The following is a 13,207-nucleotide window of genomic DNA, read 5'->3' as shown; positions in this document are numbered from 1 at the left end:
TTAATTGGAATCAAACTGGACTTGAGCAAGGAAAGCGAAGCCCGGCACACCCACTGAGTAAGTAACTTATAAAGGTCGCTGCCACGTGGAACTCAGTCATCTCACCTAAACGAATGAATGAAACCCAAGGAAAGCCCAAGAACAATTAATTAAGACAGCACCAAACTGCACGCTGCGCACAGATAACTTGTCCAAAACATGAAAATAAAATAAGTAAAAAGCAAAATAATCGACGAAAAATTTAAAGGAAGAAAGAAAGAAACTACGCAGAGAGAGAGAGGAGAGAGGGGTGGAAAGAAAGACCAAAGCAGAGCGATGATCTGAGTCTGAGGAAAGCTCCAATTCCCTCCACTTCCTCCTCTTTCTCCTCCTTCGTCTTCAACCCAGAAACCCTACAATTCCCAATTCCACAGATTACATACACCTATACATTCACAAACACGAACACTGTTTTTTGTTTAATTTCATTCGATTTGTATCACACACATTGCAATTTCCCCTTCGTCCAACATGTCTATCAACATGAAAACCCTAACCCAAGCCCTGGCCAAGACCGCTGCGGTCATCGAGAAGACCGTACAGACCACGGTCCAGGAAGTCGCCGGACCCAAACCTCTCCAGGACTACGAGCTCTTCGATCAGATCGGGTCGGCCGGACCGGGTCTGGTCTGGAAGCTGTACTCGGCCAAGGCTGCTCGTGAGTCCAACCGGGCGCACCAGTACCCCACGGTCTGCGTCTGGGTTTTGGATAAGAAGGCTTTGTCGGAGGCCCGCGTGCGTGCCGGGTTATCCAAGGCGGCGGAAGATGCGTTTTTGGAGATCATTCGGGCCGATGCATCGAGGCTGGTGAGGCTGAGGCATCCCGGGGTTGTGCACGTGGTTCAGGCGTTGGATGAGAACAAGAATGCCATGGCAATGGTCACGGAGCCGTTGTTTGCCTCGGTGGCCAATACGCTTGGGAATGTGGAGAATGTGGCTAAGGTGCCTAAGGAGCTTAAAGGAATGGTAGGTAGCTCTAGTGGGCTTAAATTGTTTTTTGTGAATGTCGGATTTGAGTTTGGATAATGTAATGTATAAATGCATGTTTGGATTATTCTGGGCCTTCTGATTATTGCAAGGTAGTTTAAATCTGTGAAATGCTCGCTAGGATTTAATTTCTTTAATGTGGATCAGTAGATTACCCACTTGAATTCTAATGTAGCTGTATGGTTTTGAGAATGATACATCTGATTAGTGTTAATAAGATGCCCGTTTCAATTTGAATGGTCCTATACAAAAGAAATTGTAGAACAAGAGTTGTCTGTATGCTGTGAAAACTGCAGCTTCCGCAGAACTGATAACACACCAATAATAGATAAATTTGTTTAATATGCATATTTTAATAGAACTGATTCTCCAACTTGATAAATTTGTTTGCATAGCTTCACATTGATGTTTAATATGCATATACTCAGAACATTGGGCTTATTATATTGAAATCAGTAAAAGTAAAATTACAAGATGAGGACATGACAAGTTTTTACCCAGAACAGAATCATTGTTTGGAAAATATATGTTTGTACTATTATCGATTAATTTGTTGGTGGTGAAATAATTTTGTTTTATAGCTATATTTGCATCTGGTTTGTAAATTTTGTGGGGGCTGGATATTTTCCATCCTTGGACTTTTTTAGTCAATTTCCTATCTGTCGTGCACTATGAGTTCATCCTGTGGTATCATAGCTTGCTCAAAAGGATTTTTGCTTGCCAGGAAATGGGTTTGTTGGAGGTGAAGCATGGTTTGCTCCAAATAGCAGAATCCTTGGACTTTCTCCATAACAATGCGCGTCTTATTCATCGGGCTATATCACCTGAGGTAACAATTGTTTGTTTTCACAACATTTAAAATACGTGGAAGTGAAATTTGTCAACATTTGACTTCACTTAGAGATGTTTTCTCCTTTGTTAATCTGGAGGGTAGAATATTTACAAGACTATATGCCCTTGTTGTCCGTGCTAGTTTGAAGATATATTTACTAAGGAAAAGTCCATATTTTCATTTTATTGCTTGATATTTATTGATCAATTCCCTTAATGAATACAATAAATGTTTTTCTGGTCAATTACTTATCGTGCTTGTCCTTCAAGTTTGAGCTCCAAAGCATATGGAATGTCAATTTAATGCGAAATCATATTTCTGCAGAATGTCTTTATTACATCAAGTGGAGCGTGGAAGCTTGGTGGATTTGGTTTTGCAATCTCAACAGATCAGGCCTCAGGCAATATGGCTAATGTTCAGGCATTCCATTATGCTGTGAGTGAAGTTGTTGATAGGATTTTTAAATAAGCTTATTATACATAGAATTCTATTCCCCCTCCACATTTGGTAATGTTGTGAATTCTTGATTTCTGTTCTCCAGCACATTATTAATATACACTTGGCTTGTAGATCTTGATCTCTTATTAATTGTATCATTTACGTTTTGGATGTACCCACATTCATGAATCTATGAATGTCTTCATTTTCTTCCTTGTTTCACTTCTATGCAGTTGCTTTTGCAACAACTTTGAATGATCTTTCTTGCACACCGGATTTCTTTACAAATAGTTAAGAGTTTGGCCTTTTCTTTTATGAGCCATATGCTGTTTCCTTGTGAAAATGTTGACTCACTTTTCAGGTTTATTAATTTAAGCTTATTAAATCAATGGAGAAGATCAATTTATGTGTTATTCAGCAAAAAATAAAATGAATACATATTTTTCCCATGAGCCATATGTACCTATCATTATTTGATTTGATATGGGTTGCACAGGAGTATGATGGTGAGGACTCTGTACTCCCCCTTCAGCCATCGTTGAATTACACTGCTCCTGAACTTGCTAGGAGCAAAGAATTTTCAACTGGATGTTCTTCTGATATTTTCAGCTTTGGATGTCTTGCCTACCACTTGATTTCACACAAGCCTTTGCTTGACTGCCACAACAATGTCAAGATGGTAATTTTGTTTTGAAGTGTTCACTCTTTCATACAAATGTGGGTGTTTTAATTGGTTGTTTTTTTCATATCCGGAAAACACAAAAATAGCTTGTATGATATGCTTATCTCATTTAACAAGGATCATCACCAACTTCTGGCTGCTACTTCGCCTTCATTTCATGTGCACTAAAAATTGGTCATGCAAGTGATTCTCATGCTTGATCTATGATTCTGTATATGTTGTTAATTCTACATTTGTCTTCTGCAGTATATGAATACCTTAAGTTACTTATCTAGTGAAGCCTTTTCCTCTATTCCTCCGGAGTTAGTTCCTGACTTACAAAGGATGCTCTCTACAAATGAGGCTTTCAGGCCAACAGCAATGGATTTTACAGGTAAATACATGAACCTTACTGTAATGGAGCTTTTCCACATAGGGAAAACATTCCTCTGCTTCCAAACCAATCGATGTAAAATAGAGAGAAAAATAGAATACATAGGAGATGTTTGAAGAGACAGAGAAGGATAAGTTGAGGCAAAGTATGGCAAAATGAAGTCTGTATTAATATTCATCAATATGCCAGAAGTCTCAAAAACTATTACTAGAAACGTTATGTATATAGGAATTGCAAAATGGTTAAGGACTTAAAAATAATAAACCTAGTAACTAAATTCCCAAATTCGACTGATTAAAAGTAAATAATAATTAAATCTCTTTTTTTAGTTTTAACAGATGCTAAACAATACTAATCTCATTTATTTATTTATGTCTAAATAAATAAAGATCTCCTTGCGTCACGAACCCCATCTCTCTCTCTCTCTCTCTCTATAATTTTCAGGGTAGTTTATATGCATTGCAACAAGAAATAGTATAATGTAAGAGAAGATAAGAAAGAAGATTACTGGAAGATTTAGCAGTGTGGAACATCATGTATTGAGTTGTAGTGAGTTCATCAAGGCGTTACCAATTTTATGCTCTTATTAAACATTTCACCTACAAGTGTAAGTTGCAAATTTATTTGAATTGCCTGCAATGTCCCTTTCCTCTTAGCTAAAACAGCAGAAAATGATAAATCCTTAGTGTGTAATGGCATGACCGTTTGTAAAAGCCCTAAGGCATTACTGAATCCTCCATCATTATTAAAGGTGAGAGTGCATGAGGAATTCAGGTTGTTCTTTTCCTGATACATGGCGATCACTCCCAAATCTTCTTGAATGCTCTTCGTGGAAAGCCAAAATTAATGTAGAATCATGTATAGAATTTGTTTGGTCATGCTTGATTATATTTTGTTGCTATAATCTCTGCAGTACATTTAGTTGGAATATTAGTGTTTCGTTACATACTAAGTGAACATGGATTGCAATTTGACTCAGGATCGGGTTTGTTTATAATATTATATTTTTTGCAGGTTCTCCATTTTTCCGGGATGACACTAGGTTGCGTGCTCTTCGCTTTCTCGACCACATGCTTGTATGCATTTGCATTTCAGCGTAACCAGTGCATGCTTCTGGGATAAAGTTACCCCTGGGGCAATATATTAAAAGAAAAAAAAAATATTGACAGCAATAAAAAATTACTTGGTCATAAATTTTTTATTTACTTGCAGGAAAGAGATAACATGCAGAAGTCTGAATTCCTGAAGGCATTATATGATATGTGGAAAGATTTTGACTCTCGTGTATTGCGCTATAAGGTTTGAGTTCATTCTTGTCTGATCAAGTGATGTGTCATTTATTTATCTCATCTATTTTTACAGTATATATGTTTTGTGTAATTAAACATGAATGTTTGAAGTACATTGAATTGTTGATTTTGGAAACGAAAATTCAACAAACAAAGATTAATGAAATAAAGACCACATGATGATTTTTGTGTTTGGTTAAAGAAAGAAAGAACTCTTGAGTTACATGTGTCCTATATTATTCAGCTGTACTAGTGGAAAACTAAATGAATTGAAATCAGGGAATCTGGGTATCTGGTTATACCTGTTAGTAATTTGCATTTCACGATTATTGCATTCTCTAGTTTGGCTGACCCCACTGCTGCGGATATTAATTTTTTCAGTGGGACCACTTGAATGATTGAACATGGTCTGTATTATCTTTTTTCTAGGTACTGCCGCCGCTTTGTGCAGAACTCAGGAATTTGGTTATGCAGCCAATGATTCTGCCCATGGTTCTCACGATTGCAGAGTCTCAGGTACTAATTGCTTCACCTTTGTGATTGGAGATCTGCCATCACCGTACCTACAACAAAAGCTTTGTGAATTAAAACTTAAGCTATGTAACTGATCAGGCTTGTGAGTGACTCTGAACGAATCCTGTAGTGCTTGTTATGGGGTATTAGATTATATCAGAGTTCCAATAAAAAAGATTGTAGCAATGATGGGTGTTAGAGTTTTTGTGTTTGCGTTAGTTCAGGCAGTTTAGCAAGTTTTATTTTTGTTGCTGTAGTTTGAAAGTGGTCTTCACTATGGGGTTCAATTTCTACAGACTTTGGAGATTTATCTTTTGAGATTATTTGTTTGGATTGGAAAGCAGCCATCCGTTAATTTTCCAGGCCAAGTTAGTTTTTTCTTCAGGTTTTTCTGTATGCTAGAGGTTTGGGGATCTGGTTTTCGTCTAGTTGTTATATCTTTGTTTTAGCCTTCTTTTGTGGTCATCTTGACCACTGCTGTATTTTATTGTTATATGCAATAAAATTTGTTTCTTTAAAAAAAGAAAAAAGAAAAAAGTGGACTCCTTGTCCATAGTTGTTCACATGTCGTTTTTCATAATCCCCGGGAATGGGAAGAAAGCCAATGTTTTATGGGGCTGTAGTGTATTGGCTATTCTTTGGGTGGTTTGGTTAGAACGAAACAGATTAATTTTTGAGGATCAAGCAGGTCACGAAACAGAGGAATTGTGGGAGAAAGTTAGACTATGTTCTTCTCTATGGACCTCGACTTCTTCAGACTTTAGAGATGTCCTTTAGGGTTATTTGGCTGGATTGGAAAGCAGCCATTTCCTAGCTATAGGTTGTGTGTGCGCTACTGGGGTTCTTTTGCTAGTAGCTTAGGGTTTGTTCAGTCTAGTTGCTCTGTTTTTTTGTTTCTGTTTCTTTGTGGCCAACTTGGCCATCTCTGTATTTTATCTATTGCAATAAAATTTGTTTCCTTTAAAAAAAATGCCGTTTTTCTTAAGAAAATATTAGTTTCTTGTCAAGAGAAAAATGTTGTCAGTTCACTATTTATTTCTCCTAAATGGTTTCCCATTATTCATAGCTCATATTCCAATATTCTCTTCTAGCTTCAATCTCAAAAAGTACCATAGAGGTAAGATGGTAATTATAACATGTCATTTAATTTGATATATTTTTCCCATATATATCACTATAAGTATAAATCACATGTTGGTCCTATTTGAGACCCCCTTTGTTGCTAGGTTAACCCCCTTTCTGTTTTTTGTTCGGGAACTAACAATTTTACCCAATCATTTTATTCCATATTAATGTTTTTATTCAATTAGAGAAACACCCATGGCTACTGGCCATGGTGTACTGGCATCCACGGTTGGTGTAGAGGTGCTGATCCATTTGCAATAGGGGAAGGGCTGGAATGTATTTTACTTTTTTTTTTTTTTTTTTTCCCAGAGGTAAAATTAAAAAGTTACCAACTAAGGGAGGGGCTAACTGAGCAAATGTAGGATTCAAATAATGCCACTCTAAAACATGTGAATTTTTAAATGATCCAGGTAAAGAATTGTGTAATGATTTCATCATTGTTATCACCATCATTTTTGCTGTCATTATTAACTGCCATGACGTTTATTTTTGCAAAAATTGACACGATAATTAAGATATCAAATCATGAAGTACTGAGCCCAAAGTATTCTAAATACACATTCCTCTAACTATCGAACATACACACATCTTCAGGTGACTGAATGCTTTTTCTTTCATAATCATGGGTTAGTTTTTCAATTGGATTAATGGAGTTGATGCCTTGAAAATTAATGTAGGATAAGAATGACTTTGAGCTATCAACGTTGCCAGCTCTTGTTCCTGTGCTGAGTACTGCTGTGGGTGACACTTTATTGCTGCTTTTGAAGCATGCAGAACTCATAATCAACAAGGTAAGTGAAGATGCTCTGTTCTTTATGGTTTAAAATAGTAGTTGCATTCTGTAGTTTAATCCTTGTGGTCTTGTTTGTGTACTGTTGCTGTTTGGTGCATGAAAAGGGATGCTGATTCCTAGGCATGAAAAAAGAAAAGGAATCTGAATTTAGTTAAAATGTTGTCCCAATGGATTTTCTCATACCTTTATCAGTTCTAATTTTTTTTCCTCACATTAAGTTTTCATTTTGTTTCATGTTTATCGTGGGGTTTAGAGCCACAGTTCTTTGCGTAGTACTGTAGTTTTAATTTGGTTATAAGAAGCTGCTATCACAAATGTGCATGTCTTAAATATTATTTTTAAAACTTTGTTCAGTTATGTTTTGCAACTCACTCAATTCCTCTCAACTTAACTCTGCCTTAGTCCCGATAGTTTACTGCTTCGGGGTTGGCTATAAGAGTTCTATCCGACGCTAATTGGGTTTCACCAGATGAATCTTCGGCCAGTTAACCCTATCCAGAGCTTTTGTTTTTGATTGTGAGAGACACTGTCTTTCATTCTTGAACCTTAAGACACTGGAAGCCTGTACCATGCGGTATCAAAATGTTTTGAGTCTTTTTCAGCTTTTCAACCGTATATTCATTTGCCCTCTTATCAGAAAGAAAATATGTTCATTAGCTTATTACTCCATGCAGTGGAGGAAGTTCAGAATCAAAGTATATCTCAGATTTATTAATGGATTCATTTCAAGCTTGTTTCTATGGTTAATTGTCAATGAACCGTATAAATATATCTGCTGGGCTCCAATAGACTACTACTTTGTTAGTAGATACTTTTTCCATTATTGAGTTATATTCTTATTTTGTTATGTATGTATTGTAGACTATGCAAGAGCACTTGATATCACATGTCCTGCCCATGATCGTTCGAGCATATGGTGATACTGATGCTCGCATACAGGAGGAGGTTTTGAAAAAGTCTTCTTTCCTTGCTAAGAAACTTGATGCTCAGGTGAGTATGCATTGTCATTCTTTTGGAATATATATATGTGTGTGTGTGTGTGTGTGTGTGTGTGTGTGTGTGTGTGTGTGTGTATTCTTCCAATTTGTCTTCATCATCAGTGGTTAGACACGTTTATGGAGTTGCTTTTGTGATACGATATATTGTTGGAGATAAAGTGTTGTTAACCACTACTTCAAACATAAATCATAACAACACAGGACCAAATAAAAAATTATAGTCTCCTATTTAAAAGGAATATCAGCAGTCTAAATTTAATGTTGAATGCTATTTTTGAAAGAAATGGAACAAATGTTGGTTTTATTTGGTTATCCAATGATGAGCTCATGATGTGCTGGCTGAAGTTTGCCATTCTGTTTGAAGTAGATCCTAGCTCTGTGAGCTTAATAATTATGCATTTGGCATATTATAAGTTACATTTCAGATGCTTGAGATGTTTTTACAATTTTTTTGGATTTATTTACCATTAAATCCTTATACTTCAACGGTGGAGATTTGTACCAAATTAAGTGAGTTTCTGGATTATACCCCTGGCTATTTCGAAGTTCATTTTATTAGATTTTTTTCCTTCTTATATACAAAAATGTTTGTAGCACATGGACAACGATAAACAAAAACTGTGTTATCTGCTTAGAGTTCTTTCTTGTGAATGATCATTTTACTAGAGCTACTAGTATGTATTGTCTTATATTTTCATTCTTTCCAGCTAGTGAAACAAGCTATTCTGCCTCGTATTCATGGCTTAGCTCTCAAAACAACTGTTGCAGCGGTATGTACACTTAATTGATACTTTTTATTTGACTTGTCGTTTCTTAGGTTTAATTTTAAGCACATTCTTGTTACCTTAGATGATATCAATATGTTCTTTCCATTTGTGCATTGGATCTTATAACTGTTGTAACATATTTCTATGAGCATTCTAAGTTAAAAGACGTTTTGGTCCACTACATTGTGAAATTCACAATGAGAGGTACTCATTGTTGTTATCGTCATCCATTCCTTTGTCCAATGGTGTGGAACTGGCTAATGTATTCTGGTTTTACTTTGTTTTCTTTTCCATGCAATATCTCATATTATGTATATTTTTCTCTAATTTTTTTTATTTACTTCTCATGTAAGTTTTTGTCAGCCTCTTGGTGTCTTACCGTCTCCTTTTAATTAATCATTCCTTTGAGTGTCACTCCCTGTCTTCTCCTATTATATTTCATTTGATTGTGCTTTAATATGTATCACTCTATCCCATAAAGAGTAGTTGACCTAATCATAGTTATTTGGACCTTTAAAAAAAAAATTTATAAATGCATTCTTTTATCACCCAGTGTACAACGAGCTTGTCTGAATTTTGTACATCCTGTGCTAGTTGTGTATCGCATGCACATATATATCCCTGTTATTTTGCATTACTGATTCTTAATGCAGGAAATGACTTGATTCAATGGGTTATTACCTCCTAACTTGTCAGAAGTATAATTATTTTGTTTGTTGAATTTGCACCCCCATATACTCTTTCTTTAATCCCACTAATTCTTAAACCTTTTGATTGTAATGGGTTTGTCCATGTTTCTACTTTTGAGGAAGTTGACTCACTGCCATTCATTAATTAGCATACATCATGAAATGACTTCGTGCATACCCTTATTATTTCATCGAAAACTTCTAAGCAGGGTTTAGTGCTGAACTCATGATGCTTAGTGTAATCCTACTTTTATCTGATTAATGAGAACTCAATTTCTTTGTAGGGCCCACCATAGGTTATCTTTTGCTACTCCATCATCAGCTTTTGTGATTTATTTACTTATGCCATTCTCCATTGAGTGTTTAGTAAGTAGATGCTGGATTGTCTCCATAGAGGATCTATTTGGCATAAATCCAAATTGGTTATCAGGCAGTGTTTGATTCTTCCATTATATTTTGTTTTTCCACTTTCCCATATTTCATAGTGTGATTCGTCAATTCCTCGAGGAGTTTACAGCTCCGCATCCCTTTTATTTTTATATATTGGTATTGTAGTGCTCTTCCTCCACTCATTTGCAGCGTATCTTCAATTTAAATTTTATTTGATAGTTTTGTTAGCCACTCAGCTCCTACATTTTCATAGTTTTCGACGCCTCTGTAGGTATTTTTAAAATATGTTTCCCCCGTCTTTGTAAGTAACTCCACCAAACTCTTTAGTGTTAATTGGAGTTTCATTCTTTTATTTGGTTCATAGTTTCCAATTAATAATACGACATTTAACAATCCTTGAAAATACATTTCAATATTACTTTTCTCATATATCGAAATGTATTTCCTGTTAATTTTTTTTATTTTATCTATACTGTCTTTATCTGGTTCTCCGTCCATCCTATTTGTATTTTGTTTTCAGTCTACTTTTATTAATAAAGTCTGTTCCTTACACATTTAACTTGGTCCACTTTTCTATGTGAAACCTTTCTTTTTCTTTTGCTAAATTTGGAAATTTCTGTGTCATTCCCCCTCTGTTTCGATCGCTGTAAAGACGGATTTCTCATTTTATTTTTAACCAATATAGATGTCTTTATACTCCAAACTGATCATTAAGCTTATTTGTTGGAGTCACCGTGCGATTTCTCGGGACGAATCTTCTGCCCGAGTTTGGTTACTCAAATATCCTTTGGTTTATTTGTGTATTTTGAGACCATATTATTCCTTTGGACAATGGAATGCTGTTGACACTAAATTCAAAAAATCTAAAGGTGCCTTTAGTTTTTGTGGATCTAAGGTCAATAGACAGTTCAAGACGAATGAAGTAGAAATATGTTACCGCTATTTCTTTAGTACTGGATTCAACTATAGCTCTTAATTCAATGCCATGTTACCCTTGCCAAAAAATAAATATGTTACCACTGGTTCTTTTATTCATTTAATTTTTGTGGCTTAACCTTAATGTAAGAATTGAATATGAACTTCAAATGTGCTTCTTTTGGCAGGTGAGAGTCAATGCTTTGCTTTGTCTAGGAGATTTGGTTCCTACACTTGATAAGCGTGCTATTTTGGATATTTTGCAAACAATTCAGCGTTGTACAGCAGTTGATCGTTCTGCTCCTACCCTTATGTGTACCCTTGGGGTGTCAAACTCAGTTCTTAAGAAGGTAATAGTTTCCAATAATGAAACTGGCTTTGGAGTTGCTTTATTTGTCTCGCTTATATTGTTATGTATTATTTCAAGTTACAACTCATTGTCCTTACTTCATGATTTTCAGCATGGGGCGGAATTTGTTGCAGAGCATGTCCTCCCACTACTCACACCTCTTCTTACTGCCCCGCAATTAAATGTTCAGCAGTTTGCCAAATATATGCTCTTTGTCAAAGATATTCTGAGGTATTAATTTAACATGTTAAGCTTCATTCTATTGTGTTAGGGGGATTTGCAATGTCTGCGTGTGCTTACATGCATGCTAATCGGTTTCAGCATTATGTATTTGGTTTTTTGCTTCTTTTAGTTTTCTGATATTAAGTGTTATTCTCTTTTTATGTAATGGTTTTGTGGCAGGAAGATAGAGGAAAAACGGGGAGTTACTGTGACGGATTCTGGAATCCCAGAGGGAAAACCATCTGCATCTGCCAATGGGCTCCAGTCCCAAGTCCCAAGCAAAATAAGCGGAAATGTCGCCACCGCTGCAAACGGCAGTCCAGGATGGGATGAAGATTGGGGCCCCATTAGAAAGCAGCCTTCCAATTCCCTCCAAAATTCTACAAATAGCATTACCTCAACTTATCCCCTTCAGGGTATTGAACCAATTCAAGTAACTTCTTCACAACCAAATTCCTTGTTGCGAACTGCAGTTTCTAGTCAGCAAACACCCGTGTCATGCCCCCCAGTTGATATAGAGTGGCCTCCTCGGGCATCCTCTGGAGTTACTCCTCTTGGTGATGCTGACAAGCAATCAAATGCTGGAGCATCATCCAGTTCCAGTTTTGATGACATAGATCCTTTCGCCAACTGGCCCCCACGGCCTAGTGGCTCAGTAAGTGGAACTGGCCCTTCCAACAATGGTGCAATAGAATCTCCCAGGAACAAATATGGTCCCAATTCATTCTCAAGTACATCAAACAGTATGAACCTCTACAGCAACGACAATGACAGTTGGGCCTTTGGCACCCAAAGTTCTGTTGAGCAAATAGGACTGAATCAAGGCAATGCAACTTTGAATACCGGTAGTTTGGGTAGCTCAGGTTTTGACCCCCAGAGTTCTATTGGGTTTTTGAAACAGACTCAGTCCATTTCAGCTTCAAGTGCTTACACAGATAAAAAGTCAGCTGATTTGGGATCCATATTTGCTTCTGGCAACAATGCGCAGACAGCACCTAGACTTGCTCCTCCCCCTTCAACTGCTGTAGGTCGAGGAAGAGGTAGAGGGAAGGGTGCTAGTTCAGTGTCTCGGTCCAGCCATGCCAAATCAGCATCTGAAAAGCCACCCCTTTTAGACCTGCTATAAGCTTATAATACAATGTTTGTATCTTCATTAACGTAGGATAAAAAAAGCAGTACAACAAAAGATTTGTGAGTGGCCCATGTAGAGTATCCCTGCCATGCTCTGTGGAGAGTGTTTTTGTATATGATTTTGGGATACTACGTCATATTTCTAGCATGGCCGACAGGAGCAGCTCTCGGGGATGGCAAGGTTTGTTATGTATTTGATCTATTGTGCTTAGTTTGTATTTTGTTGCGATTTGGCACCAAATTTTGCGTTGTAATTTGGAAGCTTCTTTTGTTTAATTCTTCTGGATAGTATATTCTTCGTTACAGGCCCAGCTTCAGTGACTGGGTTGGAAATCAATAAAAGAGATTAAGGTTGTAAATGCTATTGGAAGGAATCTCTACCAGACTATTTTTAACTTCATTTGATTTATTTTTACACAACCGATGTTCGGAGAGAGGAGACTAAATGCTCTAAACCACTTTTAATTACAAGTCCCTTGCGATGCATTGCAACACACGAATAAGTGGATGGTAATAATTGGAAAAACTTCAATAAATAATTCCCCCATTTCTAATGATTGACCTAATAATAATATGCTTGCGAAGTTTGCCATTTATTATAAAAATAGTGGTTGTGTCCTTTGTTTTTGTTTTTGAAAAACAAAAATGGTTTTAGGAGTATGATCTGAGGCACAT

At 36.6% G+C, this 13,207-nt stretch overlaps 1 protein-coding gene across 1 annotated transcript; it reads left to right on the top strand.

Moving 5' to 3' along the window:
• Nucleotides 1–204: 204 nt before the first annotated feature.
• LOC103336479 (SCY1-like protein 2 A) lies at nt 205–12,896 on the top strand. The gene is made up of 14 exons (XM_008239524.3): nt 205–1,005; nt 1,751–1,855; nt 2,183–2,293; nt 2,793–2,975; nt 3,225–3,351; nt 4,366–4,427; nt 4,564–4,650; nt 5,070–5,156; nt 6,956–7,069; nt 7,933–8,061; nt 8,777–8,839; nt 11,019–11,180; nt 11,292–11,410; nt 11,582–12,896. Exons 1-14 carry the CDS (start codon nt 511–513, stop codon nt 12,525–12,527), a joined length of 2,790 nt encoding a protein of 929 aa, XP_008237746.2. The 5' UTR covers nt 205–510; the 3' UTR covers nt 12,528–12,896.
• The last annotated feature ends 311 nt before the right edge of the window (nt 12,897–13,207 follow it).

This window comes from Prunus mume, linkage group LG6 (genome assembly GCF_029339155.1).
Source record: "Prunus mume cultivar Tortuosa linkage group LG6, ASM2933915v1, whole genome shotgun sequence".
Taxonomy (NCBI): Eukaryota; Viridiplantae; Streptophyta; class Magnoliopsida; order Rosales; family Rosaceae; genus Prunus; species Prunus mume.
The sequence above is the reverse complement of the archived record's forward strand: the minus strand, read 5'-3'. Positions and strand labels throughout refer to the sequence as shown.